This window comes from Dermacentor andersoni, chromosome 10 (genome assembly GCF_023375885.2).
Source record: "Dermacentor andersoni chromosome 10, qqDerAnde1_hic_scaffold, whole genome shotgun sequence".
Taxonomy (NCBI): Eukaryota; Metazoa; Arthropoda; class Arachnida; order Ixodida; family Ixodidae; genus Dermacentor; species Dermacentor andersoni.
In genome coordinates, this window is record NC_092823.1 from 132,893,066 (window position 1) to 132,920,209 (window position 27,144).

At 46.6% G+C, this 27,144-nt stretch overlaps 1 protein-coding gene across 1 annotated transcript in view; it reads left to right on the plus strand.

Moving 5' to 3' along the window:
* LOC126543710 (venom metalloproteinase antarease TserMP_A-like) overlaps positions 1–19,759 on the plus strand; it is a 77,634-nt gene extending 57,875 nt beyond the window's left edge. The window contains exons 9-13 of the mRNA XM_055078168.1: positions 634–742; positions 811–942; positions 9,770–9,920; positions 14,722–14,820; positions 19,645–19,759. Of these exons, the coding sequence (XP_054934143.1) occupies positions 634–742; positions 811–942; positions 9,770–9,920; positions 14,722–14,820; positions 19,645–19,689 (536 nt within the window). The 3' untranslated portion in view covers positions 19,690–19,759. The remainder of the gene's footprint in view (positions 1–633; positions 743–810; positions 943–9,769; positions 9,921–14,721; positions 14,821–19,644) is intronic.
* Positions 19,760–27,144: the final 7,385 nt, after the last annotated feature.

A 27,144-nucleotide genomic window follows, 5' to 3' on the forward strand; every position in this document is an offset into this window, starting at 1 on the left:
TTTATGTATGGACCATGAGAGCAGTGAAACAGCGCTTTACAATCTAAACGTACAAAATATATTTGATGCGGTGTGCATTATCTGCTCTGATTTCAACATATTCTGGATCATCCGTGGCGATTTATCAGCATTATCTATGAGTGCTTTGGCAGCACTTTTGCAACAAACACAACGCTGCTTTTGACAAAACAATCTACCTGAAGACAGAAAAGATAATTACTATTTTTCCGCAATATGTATTATATACAAACCATAATTAATAAAAACGAGCGTGATATGAAAGAATTGTGTATATCAGCGCGTTGTCAGCAACTTTAAGAAAACTTTAAGAAACTTTAAGAAGAGTCACTGACAACCTGTAGAGATGTTAAATCTTTACAGAGTACATAAATATCGCAATAAACAAATATCGACACTCATTGAGTCAGAATATATTTTTCCTGCTTCTGTTACGTTTGTATGAGGAGTCGCGCGTCTAAGAGAATCAGAAGTCCCATGGTATCGTCCTGAGTTAAACCTAAAATGTCGCCTTCATAAGTACGCTGCATGATTATTGTTCTTACGACGCACCAAAGTGTACAAACCCTGTATTGCAACCGAGCTTTGCAAGAGCCGTATTTTCTGAAATTTTAGGATATGCATTAGTTGGACAAACTTGCCGCAAACAAGGAGTCGGCGAGGGGGAAGACACGGCCCTTACCTACAGCGGAGTCAAAACGCTAGCCCACGAGCTAGCCCATTCGTAAGTATATTTGTCACTGCAACTGTGCAAACATAAGCTTAAAATGGTCCTACCATTACATTCTGCAGGCTAGGATCGCCGCATGACGAAACTCCGGAGTGCCCGTGGTCCGAAGGATATCTGATGAGTTACGTGGATGGAGGGCTGAAGAAGTACAAGCTTTCCCGTTGCAGCCAAGCGAAGATTCGAGAATATGTGCAGTAAGCAGCAGGGCATGAATATTCTTGAATCGATATGCATCCTTTATTAAGCAAGCGAAATGCTCATGACATGTAAATGAGCTGCTCGTTTATATTGTCACGTGGTAGTGACGTTAAAGAACACAGTAGCAATACTGTGAAAGACAAAACTAGCTTTTATTGGGCGAACCTGTGCCCACAAAGTCAGGCTACACTTAAAGCACAACGATAGCGGCGAACACAGTCGGCGATCCTCGAAAATCTGATCAGCGGCTCAAGCGCGTCGGCTTTTATAGATCAGCCATGGAATATTCCAGAGTAACCGCTGCGACCCACGTGTCTTCCACAAAGTTCTACACTATTCGCGTCGCGCATACATGCAATCAGATTACACAAGTTGCGGGGAAAGACAGCGGATGGAACCATCGATAACATTCCAGAAACTTCTTTTATATGCAGGCGCGTCCTGCGCTGTGCGATAACATTTGTTAGGTGGTGAGAAGCGGTCGCCCGATAAAGAAGTACACGTGTCATTACCCCCCTCGTAAAATGCATCGTCCCGATGCTACAAATATAAGAGAGCGAAACACCAAAGGACACTTATTAAACAAAAGTGACAAAACAACGAAAAGAAACAAAGTCCAAAGGTCAGTTACGCGAAGTCCCAAAGTTCATTAACGCTGGCAGTGCGGCTTGAGTCGCGCAACGTGGACTATTTCAGGTCGTGAGCGGCGCCGCTGTGATAGCGAAATGCTGTCTGGCGCGACCTCATAGTCCAGTGCGCCAGTACGTCGGATGATCTTCTACGGTCCGAAATAGCGACGCAAAAGCTTCTCGCTTAGTCCTCGTCGGCGTATAGGGGTCCGAACCCAAACACTGTCACCGGGCTGGTACTCGACGAAGCGTCGTCGGAGGTTGTGGTGCCGGCTATCGGTACGCAGCTGGTTCTTGATCCGTAGGCGGGGGAGCTGTCGGGCTTCTTCGGCGCGCTGGAGATAGGTCGCAATGTCAAGATTCTCTTCGTCGGTGACGTGCGGCAGCATGGCATCGAGCGTCGTCGTCGGGTTCCTGATGTAAACCAGCTTAAACGGCGTGATCTGTGTTTCTTGCAGAGCCGTGTTGTAAGCAAAGGTTACGTACGGCAGGACCGTGTCCCACGTCTTGTGCTCGACGTCGACGTACATTGCTAGCATGTCGGCGAGGGTCTTGTTCAGGCGCTCCGTGAGACCACTCGTCTGCGGGTGGTGTCCTCCTGTGGCTTGTATGGCTGTACTGCAAGATGGCTTGGGTGAGCTCTGCTGTAAACGATGTTCCTCTGTCGGTGATGAGGACTTCTGGGGCACCATGTCACAGCAGAATGTTCTCGACGAAACATTTCGCCAGTTCGGCTGCGCTGCCTTTCGCTGGAGCTTTAGTTTCAGCGAATCGGGTGAGATAGTCCGTCGCCACGATGATCCACTTATTTCCGGATGGTGACGTCGGAAACGGTCCCAACAAATCCATCCCGGTCTGCTAAATTGGTCGGCAAGGAGGTTTGATCGGCTGTAGTAATCCTGCTGGCCTTGTCGGTGGTGTCTTGCACCGCTGACTGTCTAGGCATGTCTTGACGTAACGGGCGACGTCGGCGGTGAGACACGGCCAGTAATACCTTTCCTGTATCCTCGACAGCGTTCGGGAGAACCCGAGGTGCCCAGTGGTTGGATCGTCATGTAGGGCGTACAGTACTTCTGGACGCAGCGCTGACGGAACAACAAGAAGGTAGCTGGCGCGGACTGGTGAGAAGTTCTTCTTTACGAGCAGGTTGTTTTGTAATGTGAATGAAGACAGTCCGCGCTTAAATGCCCTAGGTACTACGTCGGTGTTCCCTTCCAAATACTCGACGAGGCCTTTTAGCTCCGGGTCTGCTCGTTGCTGTTTAGTGAAGTCTTCTGCGCTTATTATTCCGAGGAAGGCGTCGTCATCCTCGTCGTCTTCCGGTGGGGGATCGATGGGGGCGCATGATAGGCAGTCGGCGTCTTAGTGTTTTCGTCGGGACTTGGAGATTACCGTGAGGTCATATTCTTGCAGTCTGAGGCTCCACCTCGCCAGCCGTCCTGAAGGGTCGTTTAAGTTAGCTAGCCAACACAACGCGTGATGGTCGCTGACGACTTTGAATGGCCTGCCATATAGGTAAGGGCGGAATTCTGCTGCAGCCCAAATGATGGCGACACATTCCTTTTCAGTCGTAGAATAATTGCCTTCCGCTTTTGACAGCGATCGGCTAGCATAAGATATCACCCCTTCATGTCCGTCTTTCTTCTGGACTAGGACGGCACCGAGGCCTAGGCTACTGGCGTCAGTGTGGATTTCGGTATCGGCGTCTTCGTCGAAATGTGCAAGTACCGGCGGTGACTGCATGCGTCGTTTTTGTTCTTGAAATGCGTCGGCCTGCGACGTTTACCACTTGAACTCGACATCAGATTTGGTTAGATGCGTTAGCGGCTTAGCGATGCGTGAAAAGTCCTTGACAAAGCGCCTGTAGTAGGCACACATGCCAAGGAATCTACGCACTGCCTTTTTGTCGATGGGCTGCGGCAACTTTGCGATGGCAGCTGCCTTCTGCGGGTCGGGGCGTACTCCAGATTTGCTGATGACGTGGCCTAGGAACAGAAGCTCATCGTAAGCGAAGCGGCACTTTTCTGACTTCAGAGTGAGCCCTGATGATTTGATGGCCTCTAGTTCTGTCGCAAGCCGCCTAAGGCGATCGTCGAAATTTCCGGTGAAGACAACGACGTCATCCAAATAAACAAGACAGGTCTGCCACTTCAATCCTGCTAACACCGTGTTCATGACGCGCTGGAACGTTGCAGGCGCCGAGCACAGTCCGAATGGCATGACCTTGAACTCGTAGAGGCCGTCTGGCGTGATGAAAGCAGTCTTTTCGCGATCTCTGTCGTCGACTTCTATTTGCCAGTAGCCAGACTTGAGGTCCATCGACGAGAAGTATTTAGCGTTGCAGAGCCGATCCAATGCGTCGTCTATCCGTGGAAGGGGGTATACGTCTTTCCTCGTGATCTTGTTCAGTCGACGATAATCGACGCAGAAACGCAGGGGTGCGTCCTTTTTCGTCACCAGGACAACAGGAGATGCCCACGAGCTTTTCGACGGCTTGATGATGTCGTCGCGGAGAATTTCGTCGACTTGTTGCCTAATATCTTCCCCTCATCGCGTCGAAACTCGGTAAGCACTCTGGCGCAGTGGTTGAGCGCACTCTTCGGTTATTATGCGATGCTTTGCGACTGGTGTTTGTCGAATCCTCGATTACGTCGAAAAGCAGTCCTTGTATCGTCGGAGAAGACTTCAGAGCTGTTGCTGCTTGCTCATGGCGAGACTTGGATTTACGTCGAAGTCTGGTTCGGGAACTATGGTCGTCGGGGTAGATGCGGCAGAACCGGAGAGAACAAACGCATTACTGGTTTCAAGAATTTCGTCGATTTACGCGATCGTAGTGTCCTTGTTAATGTGTTTGAACTCCTGGCTGAAATTTGTCAGCAATACTTTAGTTTTACCTTCGTGCAGTCGGGCGATCCCTCTTGCAACGCAAATTTCACGGTCGAGCAGTAGATGTTGGTCACTCTCGATTACGCCTTCTACGTCGGCAGGTGTTATGGTGCCGACGGAAATGACAATGCTGTAGCGAGGCGGGATGCTGACTTGACTTTCGAGTGCACTCAAGGTGCGGTGACGACGAGACCTCTCCTGCGGTATCGCTTGGTCTTCTGACAGCGTTATCGATATCGACTTCAGGTCGATGATTGCGCCGTGTTGGTTCAGGAAGCCCATGTCGAGAATGACGTCTCGTGAACACTGTTGGAGGAAAACGAAGGTGGCAGGGTAAGTGCGGTCATAAACGGTAATTCTTGCCGTGCAGATTCCAGTCGGCGTAATGAGGTGTCCTCCAGTGGTCCGAATTTGAGTGTCCACTCATGACGGAGTAATCGGCCCCTGTGTCGACTAAGGCGATGACTGCGTGGCCGTCGAGAAGCACGTCGAGGTCGGTGGTTCTTTGTCTTGCGTTACAGTTAGGTCTTGGCGTCGGATCACGGCTGTGTCGCGTTGACCAATGGCTGATATGGGACCTCGTCAGGTCGTCTTTCGTCGCCGTATTCTTTGATTCCACAGTTCGTCGGGACGGCGGCGTGTCGTTATATCGTCGAAGTAGTTTCTTCGGCGTTTTCGTCGGCGGCGGAGGATCTTCGTCAGTTCCACAAACAGCAACCTCACCTTCATCGGTTGCTGCTTTTAGTTTTCCGGATATGGGCTTGCTGACTGGTCCAGGGCCTGGCCAGTGTATGGACGGCGCTGCGGAGACAGGTAGCGGCCTGGTGACGGCGAACGGGACGGTCGTCGATAACTCCACTGAGTAGCGGCGAGGTAGTCGGCAATGTCACGAGGTCTTTCACCTTCCCTCGGGCGCTGTGCGTTGACGGCGAAACCTCGCAATCGCTGGTCGCGGTATGGGCATCGGCGGTACACATGGCCGGCTTCGCCGCAGTTGTAGCAGAGCGGGTGGTGGTCGGGGACGTGCCAAATGTCCGTCTTCCTCGCGTAGGTGTGCTGGGCGACGGGTGGCCGTGCTGGCGGCGGCGGCGGGCGACGGAATTGCGGCGTTACAGGGCCCTGCCGCGGTCGCGGAGGGGGACCTTGACGGCGTGCGACGGCGGCGTAGGTCATCGCTTCTGGCTGGGGATGCATTAATTGAGGCTGCACCTTAGGAACTCCCAGCGATCGCTGAACCTCATCTTTCACGATGTCAGCGATCGAAGCTACCTGAGGCAGCGACGAAGGCAAGACCTTGCGCACTTCTTCGCGCACAATGGCCCTGATGGTCTCTTGGAGATCAACGAAGCCCAGCGCTTGGATGCCGCACTGAGGCGTGAGCACTTGGCGGTTATATGGCCTAGTGCGCATTTCTAAAGTTTCCTCAATCGTCGTGGCCTCTGTCAGGAACTCAGCTACGGTCTTCGGTGGGTTTCGGATTAGTCCGGCGAAAAGTTCTTGCTTTATGTCTCGCATGAAGAAACGTACTTTTTTTCTCTTCGGACATTTCCGGGTCGGCGTGCCGGAAAAGACAGGTCATTTCTTCTGTGAAGATGGTGATGGTCTCATTGGATAGTTGGCCTCGGGTTTCCAGCAGGACTTCGGCCTTTTCATTTTACACAACGCTCGTGAACGTCCTCAGGAAGTTACTGCGCAACATGTCCCATGTTGCAAGGGTGCACTCCCGGTTCTCGAACCAAGTCCTCGCGGCATCTTCCAAGGAGAAGTACACATGTCGTAGCTTATCCTCAGATTTAAAGGTCGGGATCCTTTCGAAGGTTTCGAAATAGGTTTCCGTATCCTCCGACGTAGCTCCACGGAAGGTAGGGGGCTCTCTGGGTTGTTGAAGCACGACGGGTGACACTGGGGCTGCCATTGTGGTTGTCTTGGTCACAGTCTTTTTGGTCTTCTCAGGTAGAAATTCGTGCTCCGGGGGCAGCTGTTGTAGACGACGGCTTGCTCGATGGTCCGGGACTGTGGATCAATATGACACAACACGGGTGGATTGATAAGGTGACTGATAAGCGTGGAAAATGCTGCAGCCTGGTCGGGTCCCCAACGACAAGTGGCGTCCTTTTCAGGGGGTCTGTGAGAGGACGAGCGATTTCGGCAAAGTTCTGGATAAATCGCCGAATATAGGAACACAGCCCTAGGAAATTTCGGACATCGGTAGAAGAACACGGAAGTGGAAACTCACCAACGGCACTAACTTTATCAGGATCAGGCTGGACGCCAGCAACGTTAACCAAGTGACCAAGTACTCCTATTTGGCAGTGGCCGAAATGGCATATTGCAGAATTCAGTTGTAGACCAGCTCGTCGAAAAACAGCAAGGATAGCTGAGAGTCGGTGGAGGTGGCTCTCAAACGTCAGTGAAAAAACAATCACGCCCTCAAGGTAGCACAGGCATATGGAACATTTGAATCCACGCAGAAGAGTCAATCTTGCGCTCGAAGGTAGCAGGGGCATTACACAGTCCGAAAAGCATCACTTTAAATTGGTAGAGAGCATCTGGAGTGACGAAGGAGGTCTTTTCGCAATCTCGTTCATCCACTGCGATTTGCCAGTAGCCAGAGCGCCTATCAATCAACGAAAAATAACCGGCACTGTGTAAGCACTCCAGCACGTCATCAATACGCAGATGCGGACACACGTCCTTTTTGGTAATCTTATTAAGGTGACAATGATCGATACAAGATCTCCAGGTGTTGTCCTTCTTTTTAAGCAGAACGACAGGTGACGCCCACGGACTGCAGGAAGGCTCGATAATATCTCTGGAGAACATTTTGTCCACCTCCGTTTGGATTACCTGGCGTTCAGCAGCAGCCACTCGGTAGGGCCTCCGGTGTAAAGGAGGAGTGTCACCAGTGTGGGTTGGATGGGTGACTACACGGGTTTGACCTAGCGGGTAATTGCCAATATCAAAGATGTCTTCATAGGACATCAGAATGCGGCGAAGGGCGTCGGCGTAAGCACGTCGTAGATCAGTAGCTATCATTGGCGTAAACTTATCGTTGCGTGAAGCAGGAGGGGCAGAAGCTGAAGCAGTGTCGAATCGTGGGTCGGGCGTAAGAGCAGCTACTCCACAATCTTCCAAAGGAGATAGCACAGCAGGAGATGCCCCCGCACGAAGCACTTGCAGACACGAACCAAAATTCGAAAGAGGAAGCCATGCTCGATTATTGGCAAGAGTTACAATTGAGTTTCGTAGTGCTATCTGACATGCCAGGAGGACGTCGCAATGTCGTCGCAAGGACGTCGCAACGTTAGGAGCATCTCGAAGTGGTGGAGAAGTCGACATGAGGGCGTAAGTGACAGCATCAGGTAGTAGTCGAACAAATTCAGTAGAACGAAATCGGGACCTGTGGTCGTCGGTCGGGCCGGCAAAGTAATGGGGCAGTTCAAGACGAAGGGTGCCAGTTGCACAGTCAGTAAGTGCTGAATGGGCAGTCAGAAAGTCGATTACAGGAATCATTTCGTGTGGACACTAGTCCAGTACAGTGGACACCACTAACACTGGACGGCTGACAATGGTAACACGGGCGGCGCACATTCCCGTCACGGCCGTTGTACTGCCATTAGCTACTCGGACGCAGGCAAGTCGGCAGGTGTCAGGACTTTATGGAGACGGCTACAAACGTCTGATCGCATAACCGACACCTGAGCGCCAGTATCGATGATGGCTTGAACGGGTACATCATCAACAAAAATTTCAACAAGGTTCGGTCAAGCAGCAGGGGTCAGCAGAGGCTTTGCAGTCCGAGTCGTCAATGCAGCCTCACCTTCGGGGGCTGGATTGTTTAGTTTCCCGAGAAGCGGCCCGCGTAGGACGAGGACGAAGGACGTCGAGGTGTAGGCGAACGGGATTGACGGCGTTACGGCGAGGGCGAGCGACTGGTGGTGTTTCCCCGAGAGAGAATGCCGGCGTGGTATGGTTCAGAAAGGGGGCGACTGAGACCGAGGGTCTCGGTCGAAGCGGCGATCAGCATATGGTCGAGGCGAGGAGTACCAGCGGCTACTACGGCAGTGGCGGAAGATGTGCCCGACCCGGAAGCAAGCTAATCAAAGCAAATTGGCCTCTCATCCGGGGTTCGCCACTCAGAGGAGTTCCGACATGAATTTGGGAACGACTGTCGAGGGACAGCAGAGGCAATGACAGGAGCGGTAGGGGTGAGACGTGGGCGGACGGCAGACTGGATGTCCATGTTTGCAATTTCTTGGTCGACAACAGCCTGAATGAGCGAGATGGTCATGTTGCCATGCGTATGGGCACAGTGAGAACTTGGAGCCATAGCCTCAAGTTCGCGACGGATGACCTGTGTCAAACTTCGCGTTGTAGGCTGATGTGACGTCGGAGGGTCGTGTGACGCCGGACGGTCGTTGCAGGAGGAAATGGCAGCTGTATTCGGAATTCGGTCGAAGCGTTGTACGATGCGTTTGTTTTTCGCTTGCTCAAAATTCCGGCATTACTGAATGATAGACTCAACGTTTGAGCAGTTCCTGCAAAGCAGGAGGTTGAACGCATAGTTCACGACGCCCTTCAGTATGTATCCGACCTTATCGGCCTCCAACATGTGCGCGGCCGCTTTACGGCAGAGAGCCAGAACGTCTTAAATATACGCGACGTAGGATTCGGTTGATGTCTGGGCACAAGACGCTAGCTTGGCCTCAATTTGACGTCCCACAGGTCTTCTAAAAAGATCGCGTAGCTTTTTCTTGCAGTGTCCGAGCTTCTAATGTCAGCTTCATGCGTCTCGAACCATACCGTCACACTTCCTCCCAAGTAAAATATCACATTGGCCAGCATTAGTGTGACATCCCAATTGTTGTGCTCAACGACGCGCTCATACGACGTCAGCCACTCTTCGACGTCGACCTTGCCAGTGCCGATGAATATTCCCGGGTTACGTAGCTTGGTTAGCACTACTTCCACTGGTGTCTGAGCGGCGCAGGTTGCATCAGCAGCGGAGGCAGCGCCAGTAGCCATAACAGCGGAACCAATGTTATGCCCTCTGCGAAGATCCAGGGCTGGCTAGTGGGGAGATTACACCACACGTCCACCAAAATGTTACGGGGAGAAACTATATGTATTGTAAATACATATAATTACAAGGGTGTAGCTCAGTGACCCGGGTTACACCATCAACCGATCTTTGAGACACTTCAATCTTCTCTTCACCTGCCAACAGCATTTTGTCCACAGTGGCACAAACTCGTACGTTAGAATATTATTGTCGACATTGCTCAGAGCGGGTCCTTTTTTCTCGCAGAAAACTTCCGCAAGATTGCATTAAAGTCCAGAGCGAGAAGAACTACTCGAGCGGCCAGAAGAAGTTTCCAGGACAGACAATACGAAAGGTGTATTACTGCAAGAAGATGTTAAACCAAAAGGCAAAAGGAAGAAAAATCATCGATAAAATGGTGAGTTTACAAAAAAGAGCATACTTTCACTCGATTAAACGCTCATAGATGGTGCTCAATCGGTTTCGATTGCACGACCGTAAACGCTCTTCTGGTGACCCCCTATTATTTTAAATATCACGCTAGTTTTAATTATCCAACAGAATCTCGCGAACCATAGCTGGATAACAACCGTGAGCTAACGAAGAAAAAAAACGCTTTGTCATCAACGTAAAGTAAACCTTGTACTCGAGCTACTTGAATCAAAAACAGAAGCTCTCTTTCAGCAGCACGGACCTATCGGCACTTGGCTGTGGGGTCACTGGTGGCAGAACTACCCCCTCAATCTTTATTCGTAAATAACAGGTACTTGCACGTATTCAAAACGTTACATAAACTTGATTACACACTTCTATTACCTAAAAAAGATTACACTTAAGAAGAATCAAATCTGGGACAATACATTTATAAAGAATTGTGTGATAAACTGTATCGTGATCGAAACGCATTCTATAGTAAACGTACGCGATGAAAATGTATTGGCAAGACTCAATGGCTCTTGCACTCAGCTTCGAATTATTTTCTGTAAAGTTCATGTAGGTACACTCGATGTGAAGACGAATAAAATTAAGGGGAGTATTTGTGCCGTGGGGATCGCATAGTTTCATGTGTCGAAAACGTGAAGATACCATGGAGCCCACCTTTTCAGATTGCTGAAACACTGAAAAAATATCTGCCTCTGGATGCCTATGCCATCAGGTTATTGTCGTAGCGGCGCTCACCGCTATCAGTGCGGGATCGGCGAAAGACCGGAGCCGACTGTAGTCCAACCCGTAGGCAAGCGAAGAAAGCCCCGTATTTATTTCCACAGCAGTTTAAGTAGACCCAGCGTGAGGTCAGCGACACGTGGTTCCATACATGCACCAGGCACAATCAATCGGCGCGTCATGCGGGCTTTCAGCCTCAGGGAAATACATTCCTGCACAGTTATCACTGGTGCACGATGGTGGCGTGCCTGAGAATTCGGTAACTTTGCTTGGTTTTCAAGGATATGGGAATAATATGGCTGCTTACCCCACCCATATTATTGTGCAGCCCATTTCGACAAAATCCGCCAAAGTATCACTCCAACGTTACTGCAAGATTACAAAGTAAGAGGATCGTTCCCCGAGTGGATCGGACGTTTTGAGCCACTTATATTCATTCAGATAGGGTAAAGTGCAGTGACCATAGGTTAGTGAGGGCTAGGATTCACCTCAATTTGAACAGAGAAAGAGTAAAATTGGTCAAGAAAAAACAGGTCAACTTAGAGGCAGTAAGGGTAAAAGCAGACAAATTTAGGCTGGTACTCGCAAATAAATATGCAGCCTTAGAACACCGAGATAATGATGATGGCATAGAGGTAATGAACGAAACCGTAATGAGGCTGGCTTCAGAGGCAGCAATTGAAGTGGTAGCCAAGGCACCAAGACAACCAGTACGCAAGCTCTCCCTCGTAACAAAGGACCTAATAAAGAAACGACAAAGAATGAAAGTGTCCAACTCTAGAAACAAGGTCGAATTCGCGGAACTATGAAGACCGATCAACAAAGCGAAAATAAGTGATATTCGAAATGATAACGTGAGAAAGACTGAAGAAGCCGTAAAAAATGGACGCATCCTGAAATCACTGAGAAGGAAACTTCGCATAGGACAAGCCATGATGTCTGCACTGAAAGATAAGCAGGGTAATATCATCAGCAATCTCGAAGGTATAATAAAAGCAGCGGAAGAATTCTATACAGACCTGTACAGTACCGAGAGGACTCAGGAGTATTCTATTCGAAACAATAACTAACAGTATACAGAAACTCATCCTATAACTACAGATGAGGTCATAAGGGCCTTTCAGGGCATGAAACGTGGAAAAGCGGCAGCAGATGATGGATGGAGTCGATTTAATCAAAGATGGAGGAGACATAATGCTAGGAAAACTGGCGGCTCTATATACGAAGTGTCTATCGACTGCAAGGTTCCCAGAAAACTGGAAGAATGCAAGCATTATACGAATCCACAAAAACGGAGACGTTAAAGAACTGAAAAATTATAGGCCCATTAGCTTACTCCCAGTATTATATAAAATATTTACCAAAATAATCTCCAATAGAATAAGGGCAACACTGGACTTTAGTCAACCAAGGGAACAGGCTGGCTTCAGGAAGGGTTACTCTACAATGCATCACATCTGTGTCATTAATCAGGTAATCGAGAAATGCGCCGAGTACAATAAGCCTCTCTATATGGCTTTCATAGACTACGAAAAAGCATTTCATTCAGTAGAGGTACGAGCAGTCATAGAGGCATTGCGTAATCAAGGAGAACCGACCGCTTACGTAAATACCCTAGAAAATATCTAGAGATTCCACAGCCACCTTAATTCTACACAAGAAAAGTAGGAAGATACCTATAAAGAAAGGGGTCAGACAAGGAGACACAATCTCTCCAACGCTATTCACTGCGTGCTTGGAAGAAGAAGTATTCAAGTGTAAGGATCGACGGCGAATACCTCAGCAACCTTCGGTTTGCCGATGGTATTGTTCTATTCAGCAACACTGCGGACAAGTTACAACAAATGATTTTGGACCTTAACAGGGACAGTGTAAGAGTGGGGTTGAAGATTAATATACAGAAGACAAAGATAATGATAAATAATGGGGGGCAAGGGAACAAAGTTCAAGATCGCAATTCAGCCTCTAGAGTCTGTGAAGGAGTAGGTTTACCTTGGTCAACTAATCACAGGAAACCCTGCTATCAGAAGGAAATTCAGAGAGGAATAAAAATGGGTTGGATCGCATAAGGCAGACATTGTGAGCTCCTGATTGGGAGCTTACGTTATCATTGAAAATGAAGGTACACAATCAGTGCATTTTGCCAGTGCTAACATATGGGGCAGAGACTCGGAGACTGACAAAGAAGCTTCAGAACAAGTTAAGGACCGCGCAAAGAGCGATGGACCGAAGAATGCTAGGCATAACTTTAAGAAACAGAAAGAGGGTGGTTTGGATCATAGAGCAAACGGATATAGACGATATTCTAATAGACATTAAGAGAAAAAATGGCGCTGGGCAGGTCATGTAATGCGCAAATTAGATAACCGTCGGACCATAAGGGTGACAGAACGGATACTAGGAGAACGGAAGCACAGTAGAAGATGGCAGAAGTCTAGGTGGTGCGACGAAATTAGGAAATTGTGGATGCTAGTTGGAATCGGTTAGCGCAGGACAGGGGTAATTGCAAATCGCAGGGAGAGGCCTTCGTCCTGCAATGGACATGAAATGGCATGATGATGAGGATGATTATGATTATGATGATGATCATGGTGATGATGATGATGATGGTGGTGGTGGTGGTGGTGGTGGCGATGATGATGATGATGATGATGATGATGATGATGATGATGATGATGAAAAAGGCTTAGCCTTGCGTCAGCGTTTATTAGGCTGACGTAGGCCTAAACGTCTAATGTGACCCGTCAGCACCTATACCTGGCTGTGCGTACGCCCTCCTATTGCTGGTAATCTGTCAAAGGAGGTAATAAAAGAATTCCGGCAGAACTCATCGCAAAGTAACTGTCCACGTTAATGCGAATTTCATAGGCGACACAACATCTTGCTGCTGCAGGGATGCGATATGTATCAGACATGTATGCAGCAAGCTTCCACTTACGCGCCTCCCTTTAGAAATGGAGCGCCACATGGCGGCGCCGTTGCGAAATCCTCGTGTCGCAGGTTTATTGAATATGTATTGAGACGATATAGTATTAATGTTGATGCTTATATATATATATATATATATATATATATCATGCGTCTTCGACTCCGCTTGGCCCGAGATAAATTCTTTATCATTGTATGATCCCCGCGTGAGCCAAGTTGACATCAAAAAGGGTAAATGAAAAGCGTCGCATACAAAGTTGCACGTACCCAGTAACACAAGGAGGCTTCAAATCCGTTAATCGAAGAGCCGGGGACGTATTTCCGGATGGTCGCTTTCGGCGATGTCACTTTAGTCCACGCCTATTGGTTTGTTGAGCAAAACCTGAGGAGCTGCTTGGGTGGTGGACCACTGCGTCATGTGAAAGGGAGAGAGATCGTAATAATCTTTATTAGGTCAGTGAAGCTTTGGAGAGGCCTCCTCATTCCAAGATGCCTTGATCTTGTGGCGCGTCCTGTGCCCTCGCATTCGCTTTTTGCTTATCCTCGAAGTTGGAACTGGCCAAGGCTCTCTCCCAAAGCTTGTTGGTTCATAAAGGTTCAGAGGATGTAATGGCGCCTGCCTGCAACCCTCTAATACATGCCTCAAGGACCCTGGTTCTGCGCAGAAGTGTGGGCTGATCACAACCTTTAATCGAAGCCTAACCTTTCATTAGCCAAAGAAAGTGTATTGTACTTGTTCTTGACTGTGTACTTTTCTTCGTGACTGCAAGCCGAATACAAATGTTTGATTATTTTGCTCTTTAGTACATATTGTGTTTCTCAATATGTTTGTATTTATAAGTTAACGTTGAAGAATTTTCTACAACGAAGTCACTGTGAACTATAAGTGCATTCGCAATTGCAAATACACAAGGAACACCAAAGTAGGGAACTGTACGGGTGACATTTAGTGTTGGATAATTCTGTCGCAAAAGATTACTAGCTGCCGATCGGCATGCTGATTACTGTAACTCCCCCACTGTCCTCATGTGATGCTTGAATAGGCTTTGAGGCTAAAGGAATGAATAAATAAATTTAAAGGAACAGTCAATGCCTGGCATTCATATGCCATATTGATTTTGGTGCAGAATGGAAGTTGTAAACTTAAGTGCTGCTATCGCCGTGAACGTTCTATGACTTGCTGGGAATTCCCTATGCTGGATGGTATGGAGTGCGCGCCTGGCAAGGTGGGTATCTTTCTCTTCACAAATTTTCTACGACTCATGACTGTGCTTTATTGTGATGGACACTCATTTAGGTACCTCAGACGCCTGTATTTAGTTTTCAGAACTTGGTGGTTCTTATGAAAAGTATTTTTAGCACGAGACTACGATATCAACATCACAAAACAAATTATTTACCACAAGGAAGTGTGCTTTCACATGGCGCACAATATGCATATAAGTTATCTTTGCATATTTTAATGAATTTTGTATGCTAAACAAGGGAGTGGTAGGGGCGTTTTTAAAATCATAGCTGAGATAAGCAATATCTTCTCTCTCAAGAAATCAAATACCCCCTGTTGCGCCCACGTTCTTCTTTGTGTGTAATGGGAATGCTGTTGCTACAGGGCGTCCTCTAGTGCTACCGCCACTGCCTGCCTTCATTGTGAAATCGCTCGACAACGTTCTCTTACGAAACGTCATATCGCAAGAGAAGCTGGCGCTAACGCCGACCGCGAATCGTCGTGCAGTGAACCAAGGGAAACAGGATACGTTTATACAACGCGCATGTTGGAATATATTTGAAGCAAGGCTTTACACAAGCAGTAAATTACGTGCTATACAACTAATGGCGATGCGTACCATTGCGCTTACATTCAACCTATGTAACATGTTTTCTTAAGCAATGTTTGTGTTTCTGCACCGTAGAGGTCACAACCTTACTACAATCCAATATTCATGCGTATGCGCGACAGCATTCGCAAGATATGATGTATTACAAGCATACGGCGCATGCATAACGTAAGGCTGCTATGCGGAGTGGTCACGAGGGCGAAAGCAACCTGTGATATTTGCCAAGTGAAGAAGGAGGAGGAGAAGATTTTAATGAGGAGAAAGGAGGAGAGGTCGGCGTGGAGAGCGTGTATCTAGCCTGTTACTCCTTACTGGGGAAAGGGGAAGTTGGAAATGCAGGGAAATGTAGGTGGCGTGTGATTATGTTATGGTACAATGAGATACTATATACACGTTGTCCAATATGCGGATGCGCACTGAAGACGCAATACACGTAAGAGTAATCTTGTCCATACAAAAAGTAATCTTGTCACAAAAAGTTATCGCGCCAACACATTTCGCACTGACTGCACGTCTCACAGCTTCTAGAGGCGATCGTCCAAACCAGTCTCACTTAAAAAGTTCAAAAGTGATTTTATGGCACGTTGGGCACAGTCAACACTATTCCACCCGCCCAAAAGTTTTTCTGAAAAGGGGCAAGAGTCCAAGCAGTCAACAGTAGACTTGAGTGTTCTTCGTTCGGCCGCATATTGAGGACACATGCAAAGTACGTGAGCTATTGTCTCGAGAGTGTGACAGACGCTACATTCAGGGTCCTGTGCTTGTCCAATCTTGTGAAGGTATCGGTGGGTGTATGCCACACCCAGCCGTAATCGATGAATGAGTGTTTCCTGGCTTCTCCGCAACCGAAGTGGCAGCCGGAATTGTAATCCAACGTCAAGTCTATGCAGGCGCGCTTGTCGATGTTCGGGGTTGTCCCAATGTCGCACCGTAGAAGTTTTAATGGAGGTATGGAGCAAAGCGTTAATGTCACACCGGGAAAAATGAATTTTTATAATGGCTCCGTCAGTGTGCGCCTTTTTTGCTTCCACGTCAGCCTGTTCGTTTCCAGCTACTCCGCAATGGCCAGGAATCCACTGCAGCACGATGGTATGCCCGGAATGAGACGCCTCAGCAAGCAGAGACACGATGTCATAAACCAGAGGACTGTATGCGGTTCTGTCATTCATATAATTGCTGATGAGTTGCAGTGCTGGTTGAGTCACAGAACACTGTCCACTTCTCGAGACTCTGCTGCAGTATGCAGCGAACTGCTTCTCGAACTCCGGTCAACTCAGCTGCTGTAGACGACGTCCTGTGTCCTATCTTGAACCGTTGTGTGATCCCCATTCCTGGTACCGTGTAGGCCGCCGCGGAAGAGGTCTGTGTCACAGAACCCTCTGTAAAAACATGTTCGTGATATACATACATGTAAGCAATGTATGATAGCGCGAAATGCTTGAGGCCAGCAAGCGGCATTTTCGACTTCTTCGTTATTCCAGCGATTGAGAGTCTCACCGTTGGCTTTGGCATCGTCCAGAGTGGAACTTCGGGTATGTCATACGGTTTGAAGTCCGACGGCAATAAGTCTTGCTGCGACAACACGGCTTCGGAGTAGGCGGGCACAGGCCGTACGCTTGTGACGTTCGTGAGTGGATGGTTCCTGTGTCTAGTCAGTAGCCTTATATGCATTCCCAATGGCTCATGTTGCAGATAAACTCGAGCTGGGCATGCACGTGCCTCTGCAATAGTGCCCCAAGTAGACGCACATCGTGGTAGTCCTAGGCAAATTCTCAGTGCGCGAGCCTGAGCACTTTCAAGTGTGCGTACAGCAGTTCTACTAACCCGAGAAAGTACTGGCGCACTGTAGCGGAAGTAGCCAACAAAAAGTGCCTTATGCAGCCCAAGTGAAGAAGAAAGTGAAGTATGCAGAGAGAACAATGGCAGGCAACGAATTTGTGCCACTGGCAAGTCATGTGAAAAAATTCATCGGCCCTTCAGCTCTGTGAAGAAAGGCGACCAGTGAAGCTGCTATGTCTTCTAAAATGGCGAAATTATATATAGGTATGACTATATATATGCAATTAAATTCCGCGTCTCGCCATTGCTGCTTTGCCGGCGCTCACGTTCCCGGTTCTGTTCTCGCCGCCGTTCTTGACAGACAACCTGTGGGTCTTCGTCGATCGGCACACCCAACGGGCCTGGCTCATCGACCGACGCACGATCGGCCTTAGCGCCTCATTGTTGCTGTCGCTCCCGTCGTCCTTCAAGAAGGGCACGCTGCTACTGACGCGATTCTATAGAGGAATCCACATTGGACGATACACACGTGCACGCCTATTACGGCCTTTACGGGGACACGGTTGCTGTAGCGGCGCGCCCCGTAGCGGCGGCGAACGGGCGCCGCCCCGAGAACAATGCATCAATCACTCGACTTGACAATTGCGAAGAGAGCACTGGGATGAACAGCGGGCCATTCATCGTAGGTTTTGACACTTATGCTAGTGAACCTCCGAGACTAGACTCTCTTTTGCGCTAGCTCTGGAGACGAAAATTTGGCGACGCAACGGTGCACACGCACGGACGCAACAAATTTGCCCGGGTAGCCATATACAGCTACACTGTAAAAAAAAGGGGGTTCTGCACATCGTCTGTCACAGTGACACGCACCCTTCCTAAAGGAAATGAAGTGAAACGTTATTTTAAAAAAAACATTGGTTTCAGCTGCATATGATTTCTGTTACACTTGTGTGTTTTGTTGGCAGCATTTCGAGTGTACAGCTTATCTGGATGGCACTAGCAGGCGTTCTTTACACTTAATGGCTCGCTTTGTTTGCAGTACTGCTGGTGTTATGTGACAATAGGTTGGACTCGCTCAATGCATCAGTCATTTCTACGCAATGGTAAAGGTCTTTGTCACTAGAAACAGGACCCTTTCTTGTTCTAGGATGCACGAAATCATTTAGTATACCTTCGAGAGTGCTCGCCATCACCAATGGGTGATGAAGAAGGCTTTACGCAGTACTCAGAAGTAGAGTACACTGTAAGCTGTACGACTTATTTCTATGATAGTTAACCTCGCTGACACTGTCACACATCATCGTGCTATATTAATTAACACTGTCCAATATTTTAACATTATCACGTGAGCGTCCTGCTCATCGCTCATCGCCATGTGACAGATCACACCTGCGATAGCCACGACGGCAAACACATGCGCAGAGAGCGTTCTGCTGTCCGAGCATCGACTGCTAGGCTCTTACATTGAATCCGACTCAGCGTTGTTGATTGTCAGCACATATAGCCTTTTCCATCGCTTATTGTAATCGCAGTGGGCGCTGAGAAACTTGCGCGCAATCGTTGGAAACAGACGAGCAGCACCAGCTATGTGAAGCCTACCGCAATAGCTGCGAAATCATGTTCGACGAAGGACGTATGCTCTTTGCGGATGCACCTGCCATCGATACTTTTGTTGCGGTGCCCCGAGACACGGCGCTGACCAACCATGTCAGCCGGCACTCCTGTGAGCTTAATGACCTCTTCGAAAGACGTGCTCTGTCGTTAGCAGGTGGGAGTTCGCCCTCGTAAATGCTTGTGTTTTTTCACTCAGGTGGTTCCTGTAAGCGCCCGTCTTCCCAACTGTCAATATCCTTTGCACCTCAATCTTATAACTTCGACCTAAACTACATAGTCACCTTCAGCCTCTTCTAAAGAGATGAACACAGCGCTGCGATTGCACTGGGTAAAAGATATCAGAGCGATGTCGGAAATATGACAAGCCTGTTTTTATAATCCGCCTATATTGGCAGTACATTAGTGACAAACACACAATGAGCAAGCTATACCTCAGTGTTTCTTCATCTTATCAGTAGGCCTGTTCTGTGCTCTCTATAAACCCTCGATCGATATAACCATATAACCCTCGTAGCAGCCATAACCGGATTGCGATTGTTATTATGCCTCGTGGGCAGCCATCTGTACGCTTTCAGAACATTGCCATTTATATGAAATCTAGAGGAGATGCAGTCCTTCCAACTCTTGCTCCTCAATTTTGTTATAACTGCTTCCTCGTCGTAAAGTTATGGCTATCTTGAGACACTCGAATTTTTTGCAACAGTAATAAGAAACGCGTCCTAGTAAGTTTCCTTGTAAAATTTACTCTGAGTTAAAACATCTTTTTTTTACATGTGCATCAATATATTTATGCAACTCCATGAAAAATTTTCTTTCTTCCAGACATGCAAGCGAGGAATTTGTGGAGAGCACGCGGGGCTCAGTTAAAAAAAAAAGTGCGGTTCCTGATTCAGAAGTGAAAATGGAGTTTTCTAGATAAAATAAAGAAGATTCACTACACCAATATATTTTTGTGCATTTCATTGAGATTGGTCGGACACAAGCGTATGTACTGTTGCTTCACATACCTTATTTCGAGCCACGTTGAAAGTTCTCAGGCTTTCGAGGTTCCACAAACGTAATGATGTTATGTGACATAATTACCACAGGACAAATGCGTAGCACAGTATTTTACTAGTTACTCCATTTATACGCGTATCGAAACGTATAGTCGAATAGAGAAGCAAGAAAAATGATTGTCTGGACCTTGAACAGGTTTCGTGTGCTACTGACCGACTTCTGTCGGCATCATCGGTTGTTTCCAGATGAAATGGTTGCAATAACTGCACATCGCCAAAAATAAAATATGCCGCCAGTGTCATTCTCGCTTTTTGCTTACAAATCGCAAAACTAAATTTTTGAACCAATTGTTTTGGCTGACCCGTGCGCGATAGGAACGTTGCCCTTTTCAAATTCATTTCGAACTCGTAATACGCTGGGGCAAGACATGCCGAATTCCACGTTCCTTGGGCAACACTGAACCGAACTTTACGTTACGCTACCAAGTAAAACTCAAGCAAAAGCCCAAAATCACATCTCTGATAGGTTTTCGCACTTTACTGGTCCGTAAGTGTCAACCACTTGTGACTTGTCAAAGGCACAATGCCTTAATGCCCGCTAGCCAAGAGACAAGCTCCTGCGCCCGCTGCATCTGGAATTTGATGCCCATAGGTGTTTATTGCGGGCGCATTCAAGTACCAAGATTTATTAAGTTAAGAAAAAATACGAACGCTTCTCTGCAGGCACAATGACGTGCATCTCTCAGAACTGATGCAGAGATGACTGCCTTCTTCCTCCAATGTAAATATTCCGGCATCGTCGCGATAATCTCAACGTCTGCTATTATGAAGGCACTGCCACGTCGCCTATACCGTGTGTGGGTTACTTTTTTTCCTGAGAAGGTTCATTTTTTTTTTAATTGCCTGTAGCAGATCGCAGAATTCTAATCTTTGATCTAAATTACTTGGTGAGGTGGCCCTTCTACGAGAAATCGAATGCTTAATTGAATAATTAACAAGATTACGCTAATCATATTTTAAATTAATTACTTTGTGGTACATGTTTAGATCTACAAATTATAGTCGATGAGTTCGCAAGACGTATCCACTTGAAACGAATTCTCTAGACTGCACTAATTTGGAAATAGTAGTTCGCAATGTGTCCCGCGAATTTCATCGGCGTTCCAGTTACTTCCTTAAAATGCGGTTTCATGGAATGAAGCACAAAAATAACTGGAGCAATGCATTTAGACGGACACTTTGAAGATTAACATCTCGAAACTGGTGAAGTCCAGAGCATTCATTCCAAGTGAATGCGCCTTGCGAACTCACCGGCTATAATTTGTAGATTTAAATATGTGTCTTAAAATAACTAAATAAGCAGTTCGTTATGGAATTGTGTTAACTATTTAAATAGACATTTTGATTTCCCGTACAAGTAAAGGCTCCCTCATTGAGTAATATATATCAAGGGTTAGAATTGTGCTATCTGCCAGAGGCGATATTTAAACATTTTGGACCTTCTAAAAAATACACTTGGTATTTGCGTGAAAATTGCGATATATTCAATTTTTGATGACTGCGAAGGCTTATTAGGCGCATTTTTCTCGCCGTGCATTGGCACAGAAAGCCTGAAAAATCTACTCAACCAGCTGCTATCTGCAAGCCCTCATTCCGGCGAGCTGGGCTTTACACGAAGCTTTAGCTCGGATGCTCCTATCTAAATAAAGGTAGAGGAGAATTCCTTTTTCTCGGCAACTACTGCCCCAAACTTGACGAGCTTCATTGTATTTAAAAAGAAAATCTTAAAATCCAGTGACTGTTGGTTTCCATTTTTTGATAGATGTCATTTTTTTATTAAAGCTTGGCGAAAATCGCAAATTTTCTGAAAACGAAACTATTAGGTTAACAACTCAGCAACTCAGCAACGAAAAAGACAGCACAATTGTGTGAATTGTGTCTCATATACAGCTAAAGCGGACAAGATTGCGATGTTACACATGAATGTCAAAAACTGTAGTAATATGGAAATACAGCTTTCGCGAAGCGCTTCTACACAACGTCACAAATTTATGTAATATATAAATTCACATATTGAATTTGTCCGCTTTCAATCATCTAATGGATGCCGTTTACAGAAGCGCGATAGCTGTTGCTGATGAAGAGATATTAATTTGTAAACTTCATATTTATATTTTCTCGAATTTTCGAATTTTTGAAAATTCTTTAAACAAAATTCATGCCCTAAATCAAAATTCCGCTTGCAACAGTCACTAGAATTTCAGTTTTTCTCTCAAATGCAGCAACTTTCATCAAACGCGGACCAGGGGTTATACCCGAAAAGGGTTTCTGCGTTTTACATATATTTGAATAGGCCTCGTCGGAGTGGGGCTCGAGCTAAAGCTTTAGCTTGTAACGTGTAATTTAATAAAAAAGGTGTTTAAGACTAAAGAAGAACCACCCGTTTGGATAGTTGTCTTGGATGGCCTTGTCAATATTAAACACTTTTAAAGCGCGATTTATTATGAAGTTGGTGTAGATTGTTATTGCTGATGTTGCTGAATAGCCAGTCAATAAAGAAAGAAAACGAAGGTGTCCTACTGGTCAGAGTACCTACCGACAGTGGGGCAGCCAGAAATTTTGTTCGAGACAAAGGAGGAAGCGACCAGCTGGCGCAGACTACAAACAAACTCCTTCCCCAACTTACACGTGCTCAATAGGATGTTTCCGACACAATACAGGGCCACCTGCCCTTGGTGCGGTGCCAAACCTACACTCTACCACATCACCTGGGAGTGCGAACGCAACAAAGCATTCCACAAACACGAACACCCGAGTGCGGAGCAATGGGAGAGTCCGCTCACCAGCAGCGAGCTCACGGCCCAAAGGGCCCTAGTGCAGCACGCGAGCGATGCAGCACGACTCAGTGGAGCCTTGGAATTGGGGCCCACCCTTGCTGAAGAGGATTCTCAAGTCGCCAGCGCCAAGAAGATGAAGACGACGGAGACCTCGTAACCGCGAAACTCTTGAAAGACTCAAAAGTTTTCACTCACTCACTCACTCACTCGGGGCGGAAAAGGGGGGGAAGGGGGAGGGGGAGAGGGGAGGGGGGGGGGAGGGGCTCGCGTAGCAGCTCGGCCTTCTCCTTATAGAAATTGTCGAGGGAACAAATACATGCATAATAACTGCATTGCCATTGCCAAAGATGCTGCAAACGAATTTTTGTACGCTACACACTGTCACGACAAGTAAAATGGGTATTTTTTAATAAAATAATATGCTCCCATGTCCCAAAAATTGTGTCCGAAATAACTGATATCAATGCTACCGTGTTCTTTGTCTATTTTGTAATTAAAGAAAATATCACATGAACTTTAGAACTATATCAGTTTGAAACCAGAAAAGCAGTGCATGCCGCTGATATGAAAAATGCAGAGGCCGCGAAATGAACAACTTGAGGACAAATATTTTAATGAAACTTTCGTATTCAAGAACTTTGTTTAGATACTTGTACATATGCAATGGTCAGGGAAAATCTCAATGACGCTGTCCTTTGTTACAGTGTATTGGGCAGGAGCAGCTGTCACCGGTTGTGTATTGCGAGTAAGTTGCGCCAAAATTATAGTCGCAACAGAGAGCACATATAGAAAGCAGGATTTCTGCAAAATATAGGAAGGGCGAGCCAAATGACAGTGAGCTAATGCGAATACATGACAAACGGGGTACTTTATTTGAAAGTAGTCTTCATGAGCATTGCGACAATTTTTTATTGAAATGAATATTAGGAGAGGTTGACGCCTTTATGGTGGCTCCGGTTACTCCATGTCACTTGGCAAAGGAAACAAATTTGCGTACAAAGGGAGAATAGCGACACAAAATATGACACTCAGTAGAAGGAAGGAAGGATGGAAAACTTTATTTGGTTCTGCAAGTAGTGACAATTAATCACTAAGCGGGCCGCTCCCAGGTCGGGACCGGAAGGCCAAGCCTCACGGCCACATCGTGAGCCTGCTGGACAGCCCAGAATTGTTCATCCAGGTCCGGGCTGCGAAGTGCAGCCTCTCACCTGGACGCATCCTTGATCGCCGATTCTTCAATTCTTTCGCAAGACCAGAGCATGTGTTCGAGCGAGGCTAAAGCACCACAATCTTGGCAATAAGGCTCTGTATACGTCTCTGGATAAAACATGTTCAGTCTCCGTGGGCAAGGATAAGTACCAGTCTGTAGTAAGCGTAATGTAAGTGCCTGAGCCCTGTTTAGTTTAAGATGCGGCAAACTGTAAACCCTGCGATTAAGAAGGTACACTGGATGAATAAAAAATATACAGTCCAACAGTACATGAGTCGCAAAGTCTTGTGCATGAGTTCAATACACGTACGCATATAAAGCCAGATATTCTGAACAGCCAAAACACACAACACATGTAATACACTGCAAGTACAGAACAGAATTATACATATTGCGTAAAAGTTGCGGTCACCAGATAAACCAGTTATGAACCACGAACAACATTTATGGTATTGATTTACCATATTCGCATCATCTGAAACTTAATATTTTCCCAAAATGTTGGTGTCCTCTAAAAACTTTTTCAGAGCAAGAAGCGCTCTTTCCTGAAGGCCCGCAGTTGGCCATGGGTCAAGTTTCTTTTTTAGAGTGAATGGTCTTCTGTCTAATATCAACAAATTTGCTTGTAGTACCCTTTGTGGATCGTATTTCGTGCACTAGAGGAGATGATGATGCATATCTTCGTCTGGATGGCCACAAGAACACTGCGGACTAGAGACACGTTTTATCCTGTACAAGAAGTGTTTCGTAAATGCAGTACCAAGACGCAGGCGGTGTACCAATGTTTCAAATTTTCTGTTGTCTCTTAAATTTTCCAGCACTGATAAGTTTATACATGGGTCTCTAAAGTATAACTACGAGTTTTTAGTTTGCTGATCAAACCAGGTAGTTTTGCTGAGGCGACATGAAATCTGTCTAAGGATCAAACGGACTTAACTACGCAATAGGGGAAGATTGGTTGTCTCTGCATTATTGTGCGCGCGATTCGCAGCTGCGTCCGCTGAAGTATTACCAGGAATATTGTGGTGCCCAGGTATCCACTGAAACGCAATTACGTGGTTCATTGCGCTTGCTTTTGTAAGTTTTTTGAGCGTCTCATACAATAGCAAAGTGTTCAAAGAATTTTGCTTATTGTTCTGAAGTAATGTGAGAACGGCTTGTTAATCGCTAAAGATAACCCATTTTTGCGAATGCTTTTCTGGTGTTATGAAACGCAAAGCACACAGGATTGCAAACAGTTCTGCCACAGTGGGAGATGTCTCTCGGGATAATTTAAATGTTTGCTCTGAGGCTAAATGTGGAATGACGAATGCTGAAGTCGAGGAATATTTATGACACGAACCATCTGTATAAACGTGGATGTACTGGGGATATAATGAGTACATTTGGAGGAGTGCCAGCTGTTATGCGGCTACTATGAACATGTCTCTCTTAGACATAATCCCGTCAACCGATAATTCTATTTTAGGACATGTTAACATCCAGGGAGGGTAACTAACATCCACTTTGCACAATTCAAATCTTGGTAATAATGCTTTGTGTTCTCGAACAACATCGTGAATGTTGCTTTTGTTTCATTCGGTAAGCGCGAGGTTTATTGGATGCTTCTCGTGTTGGGTTAAGGTGCGATAAATATGTCGGCATGTTTCAACAGTTCGTATGACTGGATATGGTGGGTGACGAGCTTCAGCAATTACTAAAGAACTCGAGGCAGCCTGAGGAACCCCAAGACACACTCGTAGCCCCCTTGCTAGTAAACGTTGAAGAAGTTCCTCAGAAGTTTGCGATAAACCATGGAGGATAGGCGCCGAGTATGCAATTTCTTGTTTTATAAGTGAGCTATGAACTTGTAGTAGTGAAGAGACTGATCCCGCCCACGTTGTGCCAGCGAGTCGCCGAAGTACCTTTATTAGTGAAATGGTCTGCTTTTCAATTGTGCGGATGTGTGATGCCCTTGTTATAAGGTGGTCAAGAATAACTCCAATAAATGTATGCTCTTTCACAAACATCAAAGCTTGCCCATTAAGCGTAGGTTGGAAATTATTCAGCTCTCGTCTAGTGAAAGGAAGTACGGCTTTCTGCGTATTAAAGACTCATGCCTCTTTCTTTTAAAAAGGTCTCGATACTATCAAGACCCTCTTGCAGCGTTCTTTAAATGTCTTGTATATGAGATCCAGAGGCCCATATGCAGATGTCATCTGCGTACAGAGAATACTGTAGACCAGACGGGAGCTTTTGTGGCAAGGCTGCCATGACACAGTTGAATAAAAACGGAATGAGAACACTGCCCTGCGGAACGCCCTGCGTGATGCTGTGATAATTACTCTCTCCTTCGATTGCTTCCATAAACATTTTTCTACCTTTCAAGAAATTTGATACCCATCGCAGTGTTCGACCGTGTAGGCCAAGCTATAACATACCAGCAAGGAGATGTATGTGACTTACAGTGCCGAATGCTCTTTCAATGTCTAAGAATACTGCTACTGTCCCATTTCCACAAAATGGTTCATGTTCGACGCATGTGATAATGTGTAATACTGCATCCATTGTACACCGATTTTGTCGAAAACCAGTCATCTAGTTGGGAAACACATTTCTGTGTTCACACCATCATTGCAGTCGGCTGTCTATCATCTTCTCTATTAGTTTGGAAAAACAGCTTGTGAGACTGACGGGTTGGTAGGAGTCAAGACAAAGGGGAGTCTTTCCTGATTTTAGTACTGGAATTGCCCGAGCTAATTTCCATGAATCTGGAAGAGTCTCTCTTATCCAGATATCATTAAATATCTCCAAAAGAGCCATTGTTCCTACTGGACCTAGGTTCTTTAACATCACATACGTAACACTATCTGGGCCTGCGGTTGTTTTTGTACGGCATGACGAAAGAGCACATTTCAATTCATTTAAGCTAAACTCACAGTCAAGTTGAGGATGTTGTAACATAAAGCACGCACGACCCTTATGTTCTGCTAGTGTTGTTGAACTTGAAAATCGTAGGCAAGTAAACGGAATTCCTGGTATTTATATAAGTTGACAGAATTCGTCAGCAACAGGTGTTTCAGGAGTGCTTCTAGCTACGGCAAGGGTTCGGAAGGGGTGGCTCTCGGTTACTGGACTACTAAAAGATCGGACAACTGACCATATTCTGGGAATTGGAGTAAACGGAGACAACGACGCGCAGTATTCTCGCCATCTTCTCGTACCTAATTTTTATAAGCGTCTGCGCGAAGTTGACGGAACTTTCTGTGCCATCTTGTAGTCATCCAGCTTTCCAGTG